General features: G+C 39.4%; 1 protein-coding gene across 1 annotated transcript in view; it reads right to left on the reverse strand.

Annotated features, from left to right (window-relative positions):
- Window positions 1-1,418: 1,418 nt before the first annotated feature.
- The window catches only part of LOC137973479 (uncharacterized), a 61,792-nt gene continuing 42,362 nt past the window's right edge, over window positions 1,419-20,848 (reverse strand). Inside the window, exons 14-29 of the mRNA XM_068820307.1 lie at window positions 20,278-20,589; window positions 17,296-17,661; window positions 16,370-16,482; window positions 15,801-15,859; window positions 12,743-12,906; window positions 11,059-11,346; window positions 10,238-10,410; window positions 8,863-9,037; window positions 8,057-8,167; window positions 7,302-7,480; window positions 5,894-6,016; window positions 5,633-5,703; window positions 4,996-5,036; window positions 4,791-4,887; window positions 4,505-4,604; window positions 1,419-4,129 (exon numbers count right to left, since the gene is read on the reverse strand). Of these exons, the coding sequence (XP_068676408.1) occupies window positions 4,052-4,129; window positions 4,505-4,604; window positions 4,791-4,887; window positions 4,996-5,036; window positions 5,633-5,703; window positions 5,894-6,016; window positions 7,302-7,480; window positions 8,057-8,167; window positions 8,863-9,037; window positions 10,238-10,410; window positions 11,059-11,346; window positions 12,743-12,906; window positions 15,801-15,859; window positions 16,370-16,482; window positions 17,296-17,661; window positions 20,278-20,589 (2,450 nt within the window). The 3' untranslated portion in view covers window positions 1,419-4,051. The remainder of the gene's footprint in view (window positions 4,130-4,504; window positions 4,605-4,790; window positions 4,888-4,995; window positions 5,037-5,632; window positions 5,704-5,893; window positions 6,017-7,301; window positions 7,481-8,056; window positions 8,168-8,862; window positions 9,038-10,237; window positions 10,411-11,058; window positions 11,347-12,742; window positions 12,907-15,800; window positions 15,860-16,369; window positions 16,483-17,295; window positions 17,662-20,277; window positions 20,590-20,848) is intronic.

Here is a 20,848-nt window from a genome sequence, read left to right on the forward strand (position 1 = left end):
TAAAAACGTAATAGCGTCGGGATCATGTGGGACGTCCACATGAATATTCATGTCTCCTACAATGAGGAGACGTTAAAATGACAGCACAATTGACTTTAGGTATTCAGCAAATTCGCCGAGAAAGGTGGATACCGTTACTGGGTGTCCGATAGATAATGGCTACCTTGACTTTGTTGTTTCCTGATATGACAATATATTCAGCAAACTCTAACAAGGTCTTTTCCCCAGCAGTGTGAAGGATCACGGACAGTTCTGTGCGAGGCAACAGAGCGATACCACCCCCACCTCGCTGAGAGCGTATCTGATCATGAAGCTTGTGTCCAATAGGAGTGCATTCAGCTCTAACCGCCTCATCATCCGAGGATAGCCAAGTCTCGGTTTATGCACATACATCAATCTTATTAATATTACCACACAGATATTCTTGGAAAACTGCAGTCTTATTGCGTACGGACTGACAATTCCATAAGCAGAAATTCAGCGGTCCTAGAGGAGTAGGGTTGTTGCGACAACAAGTAATCCTGATAAGATTTTTAATGTTCCGACGAACACCAGTCGAGGCGGCTGTGTTTTTGTTTACATTGTCGTTTCGCGAGGACACTATTGCCGATATTCTCCTGATCCCTGTGGGACCCTGGTTAAGTTTAAATACTAAATCACCGATCAATAGAGGATGAAATGTCGCACTTGATCCAGAATAATAAATGCACGGGTGTTTGTGTCTTTTGTGTCTTTTGATACTCAAGCATCTGTGGAAAGTAGGATGACGTAGCAAGAGAGAGTACCCGCTGGAGATCTCATAATAGCAAGTCATTCCATTATTGTAATTCCATGAATCCGGTAACAATGGCAGTATCATCAGAAGAACGCAGGTTTTGTTCCCTAATCTTGTAGCGGAACCTAATTTACTCGAGGCCAGAAACGATGAATCATCCAAAACTCAAGTTTCCACAGCCAATATGCTTTCATCCTGGCCAGAAGAGAGTTGGAAATGACACTGAGTCTCTCGAAACCGGTTGCCGTGGTTTTGGTCGTCAAGTGGCCGAGCAGTAAGGGAAAAAAGAGAGAATAAGACGGAGAGACCAAACGCACGTCCACACCTAATTGCACCACAACTCTTATACAGAGATGTAAAGAATTATGGGCAGCAAACGCGTTTCAAGTCTTACCATCTGCCTGTACGTATCTGCTCCTCAAAGTACGAGTTCTTTGGTTTGTAGCAAAGAGGGACTGGGAACGAGTGTTGCCATGGCAACATCGTTATGGGTGTCACCTTGTGCCTTGTCTGATGTACATTACTGGTGCAAAAATTTGAACAACACCCATCCAATATTTTCGTGATCAATTTTTAAACAAAAACTAGCTTGAATATCCAGGAAACGAGAGAAGATATTCCAAAATACAACACACCATTCTTCATCATTTTTAAAGGTCTTTAAAATGAGCAAAATATATTTTTCAGTTTATGGGCACTTAAATAAAACATTTCGTTTGTTTACCTTCATTAATTATTAACGGAGTCATTAGTAATGTCCATGTAAATAGAGTGTTTTCAGATGACGTCACGATGGAAATGTTGGAGGATTGAAAGGCATTTGTAACCGCATTGGTTTCAATGCGGTAACGCTTTCTGTTTTCACGACACCGATCGAGACCGTTGGCGAAACCGTTGGTCGATTTGAAAACGCTGCCAAAAGTGGAGCGTTTTTAAAACGATACGGTTCCATCTGCCGTGTAAACAGCGAAACCGCATCGATTTGAATACGGTTACTATTTTGGGGTGAAATTTGCACTGTTCGATTCAAAATAGTGAATTTAGCACATGGTGCAGCGGTTGTTTTTTTTCCTTTGGATTTCAAAACTAGGTTAACTAAACAGTAAGTGACCCAAGTTTTAAGCCTTAATTTGTTTAATTGAATTGAATTTTTTTTATTTAACGGTCCGCCATAACTAACTTAAAAATCTTGAGAGAGCTGGATCAAGGAGAAAATGACGTCAAATGCAATGGGTTTGTACGCGACTAAATTAAATATGTAGCACGGGAGTTTCGAGCCTTCAGATTTTTAAACTCGTGTTTTGCATACATAATAAACTGCGTTTACACGCAGAAATTTTATGCTATTGAGTGAATGACATCACTTTTCCCTAGGTCCAACCCTCTGAGGTCCAGTCGGTCAGTTTTGAACGTGTGTAGTGGCGGACCGTAAAATCCAAAACTTACTCTCAAAGTAAACTGCCTTCGGACAAAAATCAAAGCTCAAAATTTTGCCAGGCAGGTGTTAAGCAAACACACTTTCAAAATCTGACGAAAAAAGGAAGTGATTTTTTGATCATAGTACCACTTTAAATGAACTTTACAATATGTGTTGTTACAATTTGTGCACAGCATGGTGAGCTGGAAAAAACAAGATTCCAAGCAGTAATTGTGTACAATCCAGCTCTCCAAAAAGACAAAAACAAAAAAATCCAAGCTAGATCACATTCATATTTTTAAAACACTTAATGCCTTGGAATCATCCTGGGACGATAAAAAAAAAAATGCTTAAAAGTACTAGAAAAAATGTAATCCTACTTGAAAAACTAACTACTTGCAACAATATTGGGATAATACTTGAGGAGTTTCATCGTATTCTTCGTAATCTCTGTCATCTTTATGAGAGTAAAGTCATTTCATGTCGTATTTGAAAAAAAAAAAAAAAATTACCGTGTCACAGGTTTACCATCTATTATCAGGGTGACCTGTGACCTAGTGGTTTACATTGGTAATAATATCTCTCTTTTGTCAGGCTGTTTACTGACAAGCTAATTGCGTGGTCATTTTATCCTCCCTTTTAAGAGCTTACTAGAGTGTAAAAAAATATATTCAAAATTTTCTAAGTTTATAAATGGCGTAGTATCAATCTATGGTCTTTCCGAACAATATTCAAACAAATTTTACCAATGCAACATTAAGAAGTTTACCTCGATGGAATTTGATCTTCTGGGTGAACGTTGCCTTAGAAGGCCTGCTGGTAGTGACTGACGTTTCGATAACCTGAGCGGAAGTCATCTTCAGAGTCGAGTTACCACTTTAACCGTTACCACAGCGACAATGCAGTACATAAAAGGGACTTCTCAAACTATCGCACGTGTACTTCAACTTTACAATATACATGTTGGCCACAGACCTTTAACGACTTTACGACGCTTAATAACTAATGTCAAAGACAAAAACGACCCCAAGGACACACAGGGAGCAGTATACAAGATCACATGCTGCGATTCCCAGGCCACTTACATTGGTGAAACCGGTAGCAACTTAACACACAAACTTACAGAACACAAGCGAGTGACTACGGAATGATAATCCCAGTAACAATATTGCTGAACACCATTCAGACAGGAACAAGACATACTATCGACTGGGACACTGCTACGTGATTAACCTATTTACTGTGCGAATTATCACCAGCTCCCTGCACTTGAAAGCTGGTATACAAACTTGGAACAAAACTACATTAAACTGTTGGCAACCTTTACCTGCTCCTTACAAACGAAAACCTCAAATACAAACCTCTAATTTCTCTCAGCTTACAAACCTACAGCAACCTTTACTTACAAACCGGATCGTAATGCACGGTCACCAATCACCATCCTCACAACCGAACACATCCCCCTACCAATCCCGACACAGTCCAGGGCATCACTTTATTCGTTTCAATTTCAAACCGTCACTTGACTCTGAAGATAACTTCCGCTCAGGTTGTTGAAATATCAGTCGCTGCCAACAGACCTTCTCAGGACACCTTTCACCCAAACGACAAAATCCATCGAGGTATATAACTCTTTGGTTCAAACCATTTTATACATTACGAAATTTTCGTCCTCTAGGAAAACCTCTACTGTACATTTAATGTTAGTTATGTAAATGCTTGACCAGTAGCGCTTCATCCAATGAGTTTTCCAACCACATTGGCCGCCACCGTCCTCCCCACCCCTCTTCTTCTCTCAACTCCATCAAGGTCACCACATTTCCGAAAAACCCGGTCAGACGATGACTTCTTTTCGTCCTCTAAGCTGTTGACACATCTTCAACGGAGGTGTTAATGTTATCTGGTTCAATTTTGAAATCTTCAGCAATCAAGTAGTCCTACCAGACAGAAGAAAAAAAAAGAAAGAGTATTGTAACGTACCATAACATTTATTAACAATATTGGTTTTGAAGAAGAAAAGAATTGAAGACAGCCACAATCAAGGCTGGATCAAGGATTTGCGTTTGAATTTCCGTAAAATGATTCAAAGTTTCGTATGCGCAAGAAAATTAAATGGCAGTGTGACAACCTGCTTCCTATGTGGTCATGTGGTAAAGATTTGTTAAGAACTTTCGTACGAACCTCTAACTAGAAACTCTATACAAACCCTTTACACATACGGCCGTGTTTGTTTGGACCCTTTCTTCCATACTGAGCTTTTTTTCTTTCTTATCGCCGATATTCATAACAAAATGGCAAACAATTCGACCTACCGTTTCTTGTCTGTGCATTCGATGGAGTTCCTCACTTAACTCTTCGAAAGTTGGTCGCGTCTTGGGGTTTGCATTCCAGCAACGAAGCATAACACCATACCTGAGAACGAAGGAGAATGCCGCTCGATTAAGGCTAATCAGTAAATCGCAAGCCAAAAAAGGATATTTCATTATCGGAAAGAGAAACTTCAAGGAGAAAACAGCAATGCTTGCACAATGCATGTTTAATTTAAACATAATAACAACTTGAAAAAGGCACTGTCTTAATCACTTTATAGATACTTACAGGGAATCGCTGCAGTATCGAGGTTTCTCCAATCGACTCCCCGCTTTCAGTTTCTCTAGCAGTTCTTTAATCACCATTCCGGCATATGGGGTACAACCTTAGTAATAAGAAACAGCAAATGTACAATTCATCGATCGTGAAAAGAGTTGAGAGACACAAATAAGTGTAACGAAGAATAAATTGCAGGCCACGAGAAGGGACTCACCTCCAGTTTCAATTTCCCAAAGAAGTACACCAAAAGACCATCTGGAAGATAACAAACGTAACCATACTATATTGAAGTACAAGGAAAGGTTACGTTTATACAAACGTTGGCCGTGTAGCACTTATATTTTAAACAGAGTTAACTGAATAGAGTGTAATGTGAAGTGCTAGATTTCAATCCCATATGAACCATGTGAGCGTTAGCCCTACTGATGGAAATGGGCCCACACAAGGACAGAGAAAAGATCCCAAAACATTTTGGGCGTATTGAGAGTGATATCAGTAAAACGCCTTGTATCTTCAAAAGGAAAGCGTCAAGTCAAGCAACTTTGCAATTTTTTTCCTCTAGTGTTGAAAACATGTTCAAAGATTCTTCAAAATGAACAGATCTTAGTTTCACGAATTGCTCTTCGGGCCCGAAAAGCTTTCGGGACTTTTGAGAAACAGGTCCATGGCCTTTGATCTGAAGTGAAGCCGACTCCACTATGTTTGATAGAACTCGCCCTGGCCACTTTATAACAGAAGGGAACATGCGCGATGACGACGCGACCAGAACACCCCAATTCCGTCAGTACCGGTCCGTCTGTCAGCCAGACCAGTCGAACTAGTCGGTCAGATTTGAGAGAAGAGAAACTTACACGTCACTTTGACTGGTGTAAACGCCTTGTTCGAGAGATTCTACCGCCATCCATTTACCTGGAAGCTTTCCCTGTAAGTAAGGTGAGAAAAGAAACGCTATTCTACTGAAGATGAAGAACAACCATAGAATATCGTTGCATCATAGTACACTGTAATGGTGTATAATTACTTTCCTAATTGTACTCCTGAGAATAACGGTGAGCTTGAAAACAAGCTGCTATTGAAAACAGCAAAATTATTAAGAAAAAGAGCGATCTTACCGCTGTCTTCTTCTCGTATGCATCGTCGGTATAGATGTCCCGAGAAAGTCCAAAATCGGACACTTTAGCCACCATTCCTTTGGCGAGAAGAACGTTTCTTGCGGCCAGATCTCGATGAGCGCACTGCGGGAAAACGAAACGGAAAAAGAGTGAAAAATTGACTTAAAAGTATGAAAGTAAGCATTTATTAAATGGAACGCTCCAGACTACTTTCATAAATGGCGACCACTTTTTTATTCTTTTGTTTTAATGTTAATTAGACCTACTGCCCTCATTTTGAAACAAATATTCTTTTGAAAAGTGCTTTTCGTAACGAGGCTAGTAGGGCTTATTAGCATTAAAACAAAAGAATATTTTATTTGGCCGCCATTATGAAAGAGGTCTATGTAGGAAGATGTTGCATATTGCAAAGAAAACGAGACTCTCAGCAATTGAATAACAAACTTAAAAGAAAACGTGAAACGTCAGAGGTCGTATTTCTTGTTGCAGACGGCAAAAGAATACGACCACTAGCGACAAAGGGACATTAAATTAAGCAAGGTCGACGACAACGGTTACGAGAGCGCGACATAAAAATAGCTTCAATGAGCAAAAACACTAGCTCTGCGCACCCCTCTCGTGCGTTGTACATTTTGATACATTTCTTTGCCGTTCTCGTCTTGACAACGAGGTGAAATGATTGAGTTTTTGTAGGCGACCCGAGCACCTAATGATGAATTACAATTTTCTCTTTAAATATAGTCATTTTTAATTGAGTGTAGAAAGTAATTAGCGAATTGCTTTGGTTTTGCATTTAGTTTACGCAGTGATTGGTTGAAAGTTCTCGCCCCCATTTTTTCAACCAATCACAAGTGAAACGAAAACCAACCGTTGCTTGCGAGTGCACATTTTCCCGCACTTTGTGTCTGCTACGTATAATAACTTCGAGTTTTGATTGGTTTACTGAATTGTTTCCGTCCTTTTTGATTGGCCAAAGTAATTACTTTGGCTTTGGTTTTACTGCACTCGATTGAAACTCGCTCTATCCATATCGTTCTGACGAATCAGCTGCTTGCGCAATTTTGGTCATTTCAAGTCGTTGTCAGGACGAGAACGGCAAAAACTGAAGGGTATTAAATGTGAAACGGGGCGGTGCGTGTAGAGCTGTTGTTTTTACAAATTAAACCCATTGTTTCGAGGCGTTCCTGTAGCCGTCCTCGTCGTTATTGATTAATCGTTTATACAGAGGAACCTTTACTTTGGGACACCTCTATTCTCCGCAGAATTTTGCACCGGAAATTAAAATGATCATATTAATATTTGTACCCATCCCAACCTCTACTCAGGGGACACCTACCCTGGTCTCGAGGGTGACCCTTGAACAGAGATTTCACTGTATTCCTTTTATAATTTAAGCCTACCAGATTACCTTCTTTATCGCAAGATGATTCATGCCCTCACACACGTCGCATGCTATCCTCAATCTTTCCGATGAGCTGATTTCCAACTTGTATTCATTCATGTCTTCATAATTCTGCTTTCTTCGTTCACGGAGATAATGAAGCAGATTGCCGTGTTCGGCGAATTCCACCAGAATCATTAGAGGTCCTGTTCGGTAAATATCATTTTCGTCATAGAGAGTGCCGCGTACGGGGTTTTATTCACGAGTTGTTTATGTCAAAAAACCGAACGAGCGAGGTACGAGCGAATAAGGGTTTTTGAATTGAAACAAACAACGAGTGAATACAACCCCGTACAAAAGTTTTTTGAAAGCAAATTAGAAACAAAAAAAAAACACTAAGAATAGAACCAAACGCATATTTAATTAATTCAATAACAACGTTCGAGATGCACAAGATGCACGAGTGATTGGCTTGGAAAGCCCTTAACGCTATCGTTCATTGATTATACTTCCACACGTGAAAGAGCTGTACGCCATTCTGATTGGCTGTATGGATTTTTTTCACATGGAAAATAAAGCGTATAGATTTGTACAAACGAGCTTTATGGAATAAAATGTTATAAAACCCTGTCTACGTCAAATGAGAGTGGGAATTACAGACTAATTTGTCGAAAAAAATTCATGCATGGAATGTAGTCTTTATCTTTCGAAAATACTTACTTTGTGAGGCGCGAACAGAATGGGGCAGGAAAGTGAAGCAGTCAACTTAAAATCGGCCTTACCGTCAACTGAGCATGCGCCGATCAAGTTCACTAAATTGGGATGATCCCCTACTGATGACATTATCTCCAGCTCGTTCAGCAAGTCGTTGAAGTCGCTTTCCGTCGCTGAACCTGGTTGGTTGACGAAAACGAAAAAGAATTAAGGTAAATGAAATTATTTCAATGGAGTATTGAAAGTGATTTTATTCCCTTATTCCCGCTTGATGATTGGCTCTTAAAGCACGCGCCATATTCCCATATTCCAAGCCAAGCCAATCAGAGGGTTTCCCGCGTTTATCATCGGCTTTTTTTTTTTGTGTCAGTATTTTCTCTGCGTTGTGATTGGCTCATTTAATCAAGTGCGTCCGATTGGCTATTAATGGGGCTCTACGACCAACGACACTCAATTCAAAGTGCTCTTGCATGCAATGAACACATTTACCGTTTTTTTTTAATATCTTTAAGGCCTTAACTCTTTCCAAGTCGACAGGGATCATTGTGGCCTCTGAAAGTCCGACACGCCATATGTGCGTTACGTTTTTTATCCTTGACTCTGCCCCGAGAGGGTTTTCACCGGGAAGTTATTTCGGGTTTCCCATAGCATCCTCTAAAAAGCCAAAACTTGATTTGATTCTCATTGATTTTATTTGATTTCGAAGGAGACAGTACATTTCGTTCCAGTTGACGCTTTCTTGCGAATGCTTATTTATTAGTATACGTTGACCCTTTGACCTTTCGATTTTGAAAACGTCGACTGTGGTATTTCAATGACATGTGGCATGTGGAATTTCGATTCTGGGAATTTGAATGTCCTGGTCTTTACTCACGTTTTAGCTTTTTTACAGCACAAGGGACGATGCGGTTATCTTCTTCGGTTAACTCTCCTTTGACCACGATTCCAAACTCTCCTTTTCCAAGAACTTTGCCCAGCGTTACCAGGTGACGTGGAATTTCACGCCATGCGCTTGCTCCGTTCGGTGCCTTCACAGCGAATTGTCGCTGCTGTCACGGAAATTGAGAAATATGAAAAAATTAAGTGATTTAGGTTTAGCCTTAGATACGACTCTGACAATCAAGCTAAGGTGAAGGTTTAAGTTACACATAACATTCTGTGAATGAATGTCCCTTCAAGGGAACAAATGAGCCTAAAAATAAGACATGCTTCGAACTGATGAATGGCCTTGTAGATCAGTTGGTAGGGCATTGCATCGGCTTCGCAGAGGCCATGGGTTCGAATCCCGTTGGAGCCACCTGAACCAGGTGATCTGGTGACGTAATTCGGAGGACTGAGGAGAAAAAAAATTAACGCCCTTTCCCACAACCGAGCGTGGCCTTATTTTCGAATTCAACATGGCAGAGGCGAGGTTAGATCTCGTCGGGTCTACTTGAATGTTCATTCAGTAACAGGAAATGTGGTAGACACGGAATGATCTGTTGAGGTTTTGCGATGGGAATACTGCAGGGAGTTCGGAAAAAAACACCTAAAACCGCGCTTGGTTGTGGAATACGGCGTTAAAATCTTCCTTCCCAGTCCTTCAAACACGTCACCAGATCACCTGGAATTCTTCAGGAGGTAAGTGCGGAGATCACTTCTCTCTTTCGTACGTAACACTCTTTTTTGTACAACCTCTAAGACAATGAAACTGTAAAAGACGCGCAGCTCCTTTGAGTTTGGAGTTTTATGGGGACAAATTTTGACATCTAAACAAAAGTAGCGCAAATCTAAGACTAGCTTTTACCAGCCACAAAGCAACTTTCTCAGAAGCATTAACTTGTAGTGGATAAGCATATGATATCCTAATCTAATTCATAATATAGATATCGAGAAAATATCGGGATTGTTCTTGTTCCTAATATTTGATACCGCAAAGTTCAGATGCTTTAGTGTTGGTGTGCGGCCTTCGTGCAAGAGGTCCTGAGTTCGATCCCCGGATCTCACATCCTTGTTTCGACTTCTTTCCTTTCAGTGTAGCCTAAGTAGCATTAAATACCTGTAAAACAGACCACTGGTGGAGAGGGGGGAGTAAAATGAGCGCACCGTCGACCTCAGGTTTGTCAGTTGAATTACTGTTACGAGTTATCGACGTTAAATATGGTTGCTTTACTTTTTACTTTTACTTTACAATCTCAGCAATTAATAGGCTACATAATCGTGAGGTTTACTGGTAAATAAAGAGGTTATCATTAATATTACTGACTTACTTGTTCCAGTGTCACCGGGTTCATGGGCACTGTTTCATCTGTATAATCACCCTTCAGTTTTCTCTTCCTCCATCTTCTATATACTAAGAGAGCTCCCACTCCAACGATGAGCAGTAAGAGGATGGGAAGAACGATAGCTAGTGCCAATGCTGAAGTGCTCATCCCTGTAGAGGCTGAGGCAAAAAACATGGAAATGGCACTAATTAAGATCAACGTCATGATGACAATCATATTAACCGTGATGTTGATAATGGTCAAGATGACGAAGGCGCTGTTGATCATCACGATGAACACTGTTGGGACGTCAAAGAACCCACACACTGTTCGGTGTTGTGGTCTCTCTTCCTTTCACATTCATGCCATGAATGTGAAAGGAGGACAGACCAGAACACCGAATGCTATTGTTTTCTGCGACATGTACTTGCGGTGCCAAATTATGTGAAAGGTGACATATTAATTTGCATTTCCAGAACAAGTCGTCTGGGATTGGCCAAAAGATTTAGCTGTGGGAATGCCTTGGTCCCGTAGCAGAATTTGCCTACTGTCAATCAAACCATTTCGAGTATGGTCTGAAATATGAGGTGCGATAAAGTGAACAATAGAGGAGTTGCATGGCAGGAACAATAGATTCTTTTTGAAGCATGACGATAACGTCGAGGGAAATTTTTTCATTCTCTAATAAGTTGCATTTTCTTGGAAACTGTCAAACATACAACAAATAATGATCCCGACAGGACAAGCCGTCATTTCCAAACGCCCCTCTTCAGGAGTCGGCAATGCGGAGTTCGCAATTTACTGTCATGTACAGTCAATAAACCTACCTTTTTTGGTACGCAGTTGCAATTCCTCACTAGGTTCTCCTTTTCCAAACTCATTTTCCGATTTCAGCCGCACGAAATACGGTGTATCCTGCTCTAGGTTGTAAAGCCTGTGGTCTTCTCCCCCAGTGAAGACGAATTGAGTCCATTTTTTCAGTCCAAACTTTTTAAACTGCAGCCAGTAACCATTAATGGCGTACATGTCATGCAATTTGGGGTGAGACCACGTGACCATAACGTCAGATGATGTGAGGTCACTAAACGCTAGATTAGCCGGTGGAGGGGGGACCTCTGAATTGAAAAAAAAAAAAAAAATAAGATTCAGGGTCAAAGGGAAAAAGAAATAAAGACAAGCAGGGAAAGCAGGGGATGAAAAATCCACCAAGACTGCTGGATTAAAAATAATTTAAAATATAATTTGCTCTTAGCCTTGGTTTAAAGGAAAATATTCACAGATGGTTACCATTACAACAGATCCGCAAAGAAATAGCTAGGTTAGAGACTTTTTAACGAACCTGGTTTTAATTGTTGTTGTGATATCTACCTACTACAGCTGATTGTCTTGAGTTGTTCTACGTTAAGGTTACAGCTATAATTTATGCTGTATTATTATCAATACGCGCGGCCAAATGACAAACTGCCCTCTGTAAAACGCGCCTTTTTACGAGCCAAACGGCAAATGTGCGGGCTGAAAATACATTTGCCGCCCTGATACTGATTGGCTCCAGAGATGTCAAACAACTTCGCTCGGCCAATGAGATTGTCCTATTTAAGTGCGAGGATTACTCCTTCATTTGGTCTACAACCCGCACTCCAAATATATACATTCCTTTCATTCTCACAACCTTTGCTTGTATAGACTGAGGGACATTTCCATACCATAGTTTCATGCTCCATCTCTGTTAAAGAAGTTTTTCTTATTAAATGAATTGGTATGTTGCATCGGCTCGTAGCATCATTTGCACCCTCGCTCCGCTCTGGCACAATTCGTTATGATGCTACTCGGGTCACAAATAAACTATATGCCCTCCAAAAGTCATGTGATTGTCCTATGGTGGTAATTTTAATCCCGGGGTTATCGATTACCCAAGAGTAAGTATCTGGTATCAGGTCCGTCTCCACCAACGTCATAAAAGTGTCTTTTTTGCGGGAAATTAACAATAAACCAAATGTTGTACCCAATTAAAATCTCCCGAGGTTAATATTAAGTGTTGTGTTTGCATTATAATGTAGCAATCACAGATAAATGATATGCAAATACCTGGAAGAAAGCGTTTTATTCCCAAAGGGTTTGAATTCGTTACAACATTGGTCTATTGTTTATTCCCCGCAAAACGTGGTATAAAAATGGACACTTTTCTGACGCTGATGGGGACTAAGACAATTTAGGCAAATTGGAGCACTCGAAAACGTGACTTTAAATCAAACAGAACCCAGTATAACCGAAGATGAAATTTTTGTTTCTTTTTTCACACACGTAAACAACAGTTCTTTTTAGGCAGAAAAAGGAAGGGATTTGCATGATAATCGAGTATACATCCCGGGCAATTAGCGTAAGAAACCAACACGGCGGTCTCAACTGCCATGAATGAAAATGTTTACGTCGGTTCATTGTGATGTATTCGTCACAAAATCTCCAATCTGATTTCTTGCGGATATTGTCTTGTCACAACAGGCCTTTACAAACCTCTTAATTGAAAAACTGGTTTTACTTTGAGGCTGCCTATTTTACCACTCTTCACGCTCACTCTAAGAGTTTTGCCAACTTTCTCTGCAACCACCGTCGGCTCCTTTTCGTCGGTTTTGTCCACTTTAACAATGACCCGAAAACGTACTTTGACACTGCCATTTCTGTAATAAATAAAAAAATAAAATAATAATAATTAACAATTATTCGCCGAAGGCGAATAATTGTTTTAGTATAAATACACAGGTGATTATTTCAAAAAAGAGAAAAAAAAAAACACTTCAACGCGAAATCATCTTCACTTACAGTGGCAAAACGACTACTGGCAGCCATTTTGTCCGTCGAGGTGATTATCGGCTGATAATCCGAGATAGCGAGCCAATGAGAGCGCGCAATTTTGTATAATCACCTGTGTGTTTATACTAATAATAAATAAAAAAAAATCAAGTCTTCATTAACCAATTGACCACTGGGAGTGAGACTTGACAGATTTTACTCTGTCTAACGCTAGACGATTTTACTCGTCGATTTGGGGCGTCCTAGGGCGTTTGAAGTGTCAATGGGTTAATAGTAACTGTACTTTGAGGCCCGCATAAGGGTTTTGACATTTGTTTAAACATGCATTCAATACTTTATGGCAATAAACGTCGAGAGCGTTTGATCGGGTCGTTCAACATTGTAATAAATGTTTAAAATGATCAAATCTTACTGAAAGAGTGCAGAATCAAAGTTAACCTGATTTAAGCTTTCATTGAACAACCATTGAATTTGTTTTGCTCTCGTTATTGCAGTAGTGACAAGGATGAGATAGGCCTCGAGATTTTCGATCATTTTTGTTCAGTGTGTCGCTGTGTTAAAATTATTCACCTCAATGCTTCACCTATGACATCAGAACAAAAAGAAGCCATATTTACATGCAATAATATGATATTAATAACTAAGTGAAGTACGATCGTCCGGGTGAGTGTAGTACTGGCTACTGTTTGGGATGACAGAGACTGACCTTTTGACAAGCAGAAGGGAGACCATCATCGGTCAGTGTCGGAATCAGGTGATTTGTCTATCGTCAGTAGATGCAATAAATACTCTGGTCGTTGAAGAGGATTGGTCAATGGAACGAAGTCGTGATGTTATTGGTCGACTATCAGTTAAGTCTTGATGTCATTGGCTGTGAAGACCACAAACAGTGATTGGTGCGTTTCGATCCATTTTAGTGTGATATGTTTACGTGTAAATGGTGTTATAAATTATTGTTACTAAAATGAGTTGGTCAGGCTGCTGTTTGTCTATTGTTGTTGTTGTTTTTGTCGTCGAAAAGTTATTGGTAGAGTGCCGGATTGTAATATTTACCCAGTCAACCAGCACAGTCCACAAAAAGCATACTTCATTTATCAGAATTTTTCTAACGTATAATTGTATTCCCATATAGACCCTTCGCATAAATGGCGCCTAAATTTGTACAACCTTAGTCTCGTACTTATGTTTCTAGACAAAGGATTTTTCACACGAGTGTGAGGCTTAGGATGTACAATGCCATTTATGCATCGGTTTGCAGTTTTGTAAATAAATGGTAGATTTTAGAAATAAAATCGCTCACTGCCAGAGCTTTGCCAACTTTCTTTACAATCACCGTCGGCTCCTTTTGTTCGTTTTGTCCACGTTAAGAGTTACCCGAACAAGTACTTTGGCACTGCCATTTCTGTAACAAAAATTAAAGTCTCCTTTAATTTTAAAGTCCTTTCTGGTCAGCATTATCGGTTTCACATTTCCTTAAACATGCATTCAACACATTCTTGAACCAAACGTCGAGAGAATTTAGACGTTTTTAAATTTCATCATTTTTAACACTTTTAACAATGTTAAAACATTGTTAAAGTGTTAAAAATGGGGGAAATTTTATTGAAAGAGTGCAGAATCAAATTTAATCTGATGTAAGCTTTCATCTAACAAGCATTCACTTCTTTTGTTTGCATTAGTTGCTGCAGTACAAGGATGAGATGGGCCTCGAGATTTCCGATCATTTTTGATCAGCATGTCGGGCTGGATTAAAAGGATTCACTCAAATGCTTCACGCATCACATCATAACAGATAGAAGCTACATTTACAAACAAGAATATAATATTACAACGAGTTAAGCACGATCGATCGTACGGGTGAAGTCCTGAGAAGGAAGCATATGTTTGGGTTACATTAAATGGCGTTTCGCTTTGAAAAACGTCAATAGATGGTATAAATAATCTGCTCGTTGATGTGATTGGTCAACGAAGTCGTGATGTCATTTGTCAACTGTCAGTTTAAGCCTTGATGATATTGGCTGTGAAGACTATAAACAGTGATTGATGCGTTTCGATCCATGTTAGTCTAATGTCTGTACGTGTATTCTTCGCAAAATAAGTCGATCAATTATTGTTACTAAAGTAAGTTGACCAGTACATTATTTGTCTGCTATTGATGTCCTTGATAAGTGGCTTGTAGGGTGCGGAAAGTTGAATATTAACTCAACCAGTCAGCGCACTCCACAAAAAACAGACATTAGTAAAACTAAAACAGTGGATAGCGTTGATCGCGCGCGCTGATTGGCTACTCAAACTCCGGATATCCTTTGCAATTCACCTCCAAGCAATTCGCGCGGAATTTGCGCAAGAAAATGTTGTAATCTTTGCAGGAATAAATGAGTCAAAATCATCTTTTTGTGCTGTATTATCTCACTGTTTTAGTATATACGAAAACAACTATTCACCACAGTGTGGGTGGCTAGTGTTGGATATTTGTATTTTTTAAATATCCACCACTAGCCACCTCCACTTCGGTGAATAGTTGCTAATTATTACAATTTTTCCAATATGAACAGAACTTTTCATTGGTTTGCAGTTTTGTCCCGCCTCAGTGTAATTAAGACCAATAATATGAGTAACCAGCCTTTGGAGTTTTCTTTCCAAACTCGTATCCCTCTCAAATAATAAATAAATTGATCCGATCTAAAGCTAATACTTTCATTCAAAGGAATAGCAGTTAAATAAACGGTAGATTTTTAAAATAATTATCTCATTCACTCACACAAATCCAAGAATTTCAATTCTTTCAAATCCTTCGATATGCATGAATAACTCAGTCAGCTGTCGAAAAAGGTAAAGAAAGAAGCATTTCAAATCGTAACAGTACACGTTTTCGTAACAAAACCCACAAAGAGGAAAGCTGCATTACTGTAAGAGATCTGTTGCGCATCGATTTAAATATTTAGCCGAAATGCTGATAATGAAACGTATGAGCCTGTGAAGGATAAGTTTACGCCCATCAAGAGGAAGAGGAAACAAGAACCCTAACCCTAACACGCACACTGTATTTGCAGGACGTTTAGCTTCAGCTGCTAACATTGTGACACCAGGATCGGATCAGCCGATCGATGACGATAGAGATGATAATGATGATGATGTCGGTGACTATTATCAACACGTAGAAATGAAGTTGTTTTGCTCTCTGAGTCTTTTAATTCTAATCATCAGTTGACACGAAGTCTTTCAGTACTATCATCACCTCTAGCAACATATTTCTTGACCAATCAACGAGGATCATTTTCATTTCTGCAATCGTCCAAGCATTCACGCGAATCGATATTATACTCCTACCTCTTTTTCAACCTTTTTTTCCATTTCTTGATACCTTACTGACGACTTGTTTTCCAAGTCTTCGTCGAAGACTTCATCCTCAAGAGTTATTGCCACATCAACTTTCACGATATCTAAAATTCAAATGTTTAATTTCAGGACGCATCTATTTGGAATTTTCCGCGATAGGTGGTTCACATTCAATCTCTCGTGACGCAGATATCAATGACAAAATGTTCGAAAGCAGGATGTCGAAAAAAAGTAATTAAAGGGCGGACCATTAGAAATATATAACCGGAGAGGTGGGGATGACAGTTTGCAAAAAAACAAAACAAAACAAATAAACAAAAACAAACAAACAACAACAACATTCAAGCAAGGAAGATTACCTAAAAAAAAGAAATCCTGCAAGCGGTTAATTGTGCTTAAGAACGTGCAACGCTTGCACCCCAGAAAACAATCCTGTAAACAGTTTGCCTCAAATTCTTCACACAAAATCCTACCACCTCTACCAGGAGCCCGAATTTAGGAGTCTAAAACTCAACTCCACGTAAGTGTACGTTATGGCATTTTCACACATCAAACCATTTTTAAAGTATACAAAAATTTGGTTTATCAACGGAGTTGATAATGTAAATTGACCACCGTACAGAGATTCTAAGATTCGAAAGTAGTTCTTAAGTGAGATTTGGCTTGCATGAGTGACCTTTCTTAACCCCAGATATGGGTAGTAATTTATCATGCTGTTGCAAGACTTGTGATACGCTGGAAGGTCTGGTTTCGCGGAATACCTGTCAAAAACGCAGTTCCACAAATACAATGAAGTTGGATTCTCCTGGTACATAATGGGCTTCTAAAAACTACTCACTAATTTTCCATCAAGCGGTAGCGGACAGGGTTAACTCTTAATCACAAGAAGACAAACGTTTTTATGATTTTGCTCTCACCTTTGTTTACCGTAAGGTTAACACTTTTTTCATCTCTTCCAGCCAAATTGACAGCGCGACACTTGTAAATTCCACTGTCGCCAACTCGAGTGTTAAACACCAGTAAAGAGCCATCTTTCTGAAGAATTTTCCCTCTCGTTCTATTAGTACCATCATCAAGAAATTCGGTTTCATGAACGTACCGCGACGCATTGACAAAGTAGCCATCGGGCAGAATCCAGTGAAAAGTCGGCTCTGGGTAACCCCTTGCGTGACAGCGAAGTGTCACGTTTTCCTCCGTGCCTGATGAAATCGGCGGATCGCTCTTCCAAATATTGGGTGGAGCTGATGAAATCGGTGGATCAATTTTCCTAATATTGGGTGGAGCTGAAATCAATAGTGAAAAGTCAATAACGGCACCAGACATTAGGCGAGCATTTCCACTAATTTGCGGGATTGCAGAAAACCACATTGCGTCTCATTTGCACCTCCTTATCAAAATACAAAAGAGCTCAGCTTTAAAAATTCATTTGCACTAACGAGCGCATTTCGCAGTTGTTGAGTGAGTGAGTGAGTGAGTGAGTGAATGAGTGAGTGAGTGAGTGAGTAAAGTCCTTATTTAAGGAGGGTAGTACACAATAGTATAGAACTGACAAAACAAACCTGTAGCCCACGTGAGAAAAACGAATTAAAAATACAAGACAATCTAAAATCCTAAGAGGTTAAAAAACAGATATCAAAAAGCTAGTACAATATAAGAACATCAGTGAAAACTTAAAGGACATAAATGAGCTAAAGGTTAACTTTTTTCACTTAATTATTCCATCTTGGTCACGACAAAGACTCATAAAACTTGATCTGTAGAAACGGTATTTAATTAACGATATACAAGGACAGAATGAAAGTTGAGTGCTTACGCTGTCGTACAAAGAACATCTTTTATTTTTTGTGGTCAGGAGCTATTAATGTCGAGCAAAATAGCTTCATCTTGTTTACTGGTTGAGTAACCTGTAACCGGTTTGGTAAGGGAGCTTATGGGGGAAACGTGAGCTATCTCTGTAAAGTTGAAAGCGATATGCCAGATAATCTCTGAAAAATGATGCTTTGGAAATTCAAAATTACATTAGCGTCTTTTCCACCCAGAAATATGCAGGCCTTTTATGAAATAGAACCAATAGAACTGAAAGATCAAGTTTGTGATAACTATAGAGCAATGGAACAGAATGAAGCAGAAATGAAAAGTGAAGAGGAGAGTGGTCGCAGGCCTAGGAAGATCAAATAGAACTGAGTTATAGCTTGGGAGATGAAACAGAATGGGCTGACACGTATGAATCAACTGGTGCAGATGTTGAAAACACCTATCGGACCATCGGATGCAAATGAAATTTACTGTGATGACAGTAGGGACTCCGATGATATCATGAACATCCTAAAACAACCCTAAACTATTGCCAGTGCTAAGGATATGTTTTTCAACAAGGCACTGCTGACTAGTAGAATATGAAACAATGCAAGCATCAGAGTTTTATCACCTCGGGAGTTGCATACTGCAATGTCAGAAGTTTGAACAGTATTTGTCTTTTTTTTCCCACTGTCACGAGTGAGTAGAGAAAAACGAATTATCAGCTTAACGTTTCCTGGTGATGTCCTGCCACAGTTCAGTACATGTCACAGCTCTTTGAGGAGTAGAAACCGATTCTCTATTCCGTGTGTGGTGTGCCCTCTGTACCAGACAACGTGCGTTATAAAACACAAATAAAAAAAAGTGACCAAAAATCATCTTTTTACACGTACTTTTTCTTAAACTATTTTGCAGATCATCAATTATCCTATTTTGCACTTCACATCTTTATGAAACATGCCTTTCTTTTAAATATTTCACAAATTTCATGCACATTTATTAAACGTCGTTAACTCGAAAAGTGTTATTGTTATTGCCATTGATAAAATAATTACAGTCCCTGGACAGACTTCCTGCAGAACTCTAAGGGCAGGGCTAATTCGTTGCGGTTGCGATTGCGGGAGGTCCAAGAGATGATTAGGCCATACCGCTTCAGTAGCTTGCTAAGATCACTGAAAAGGTCAAAATTGGAGGAAGAGGAACAAAATTTTGCATTTACGTTAAGTGAGCTGCACAAAAATATTAAATACAAGTTACTGGTTTATTATCACATAGAATGTGGAACAATGCAAATATCACAGATCTTTCACCTCAGGAGTTGCATACTGCAATGTCAGAACTTTGAACAGTATTAGTCTTTTTCTGTTCCCAATCCACTACCACGAGTGAATAGCGAAAACTAGTATAGGCTAATGCACACTTCTTTGGAATGACCGATTGAGTTGAATACTCAGAAGGAACCACCAAAGTGCAACATTATTTTACAATGATTACGCGGGATCTGAACAAATTGTTCTGTGTACACGTTACGACGTTTACATAAAACCAGTATCAACAGTCTACACGGCTTACGAGGGCTTAAAAATTGGTGCTATCGTATTGCCAAAAATATCCTTTTACCGTGAGTAAAATGTGCTTTGCACTTTGTGTGACTTGTTTCTTTACATGTAGTTTCCGATTTACTAAAATACAGTAGAAAGTAAACCTTTAATTGAAGCGAATTTTGAGCTGATTGTTTAAAGTATCCAAATATCCTGTGTGCCTCTCTCAAACCCAAAGGTTTCAAGAAAAATGAAAAAAAACCTTGCAAAGCAAACACCACAAAATGAGCAACAGGTGGAAATACGGTCGCTTAAAAGGAAAGACTGAACACAGTAAACTGACTGCAAACTAAACATTACATTACCAAAGATTCACTCATCCAGCAGAACAATAGTGATTAATAAAGTTACAACATCTTGAGGGACAGGATGAACATCCTGTACGTCAAAGCTGCTCTACAACTTTCCAGATCAGTTCCCTTTCATCCCTACACTTACAAAAGGAAAATATGAGGCCACTCATCCCATTATGACGAATTGTGAACGTACAAGTTTACATACCTTTTTGCAGTGTTTCCACCACATAACATGGTTCCATCAATGGTGACCTTCCAACCTCGGTATAGCCTGCTATTTTAATGCAGTAGTTGGTGAAAGGTTTCAGTCCGCCGATTGAAGCAATTGTTTGAGGTGCAGTTGCATTCTTACTGAAATATTCAGATTGACCTTTCTCATTGTAAAACACTGTGTAGCCAATAATAATGCCATTTTGGTCCTGTTGTGGTATTTCCTCCCAAACAACTCTAATCGTGTGAGCACCCACTGCTTTTGTTCCATCTTGCCCTTGCTTGATAACTGGATCAGAGCTCGGAGCTAGTTATAAAACACAAACAAAAAAAAAGTGACCAAAAATCATCTTTTTACACGTACTTTTTGTTAAACTATTTTGCACTTCCAATCTTTATGAAACCTGCTTTTCTTTTAAATATTTCACAAATTTCATGCACATTTATTAAACGTCGTTAACTCCAAAGGTGTTATTGTTATTGCCATTGCTAAAACAATTACAGTCCCTGGAGAGACTTCCTCGGAACTCTTATGAAAAATCGGAAGTGAGAGGGACTTGTCTCCC

The sequence above is a fragment of the Montipora foliosa genome, chromosome 10 (assembly GCF_036669935.1).
Source record: "Montipora foliosa isolate CH-2021 chromosome 10, ASM3666993v2, whole genome shotgun sequence".
NCBI classification, from domain to species: Eukaryota; Metazoa; Cnidaria; class Anthozoa; order Scleractinia; family Acroporidae; genus Montipora; species Montipora foliosa.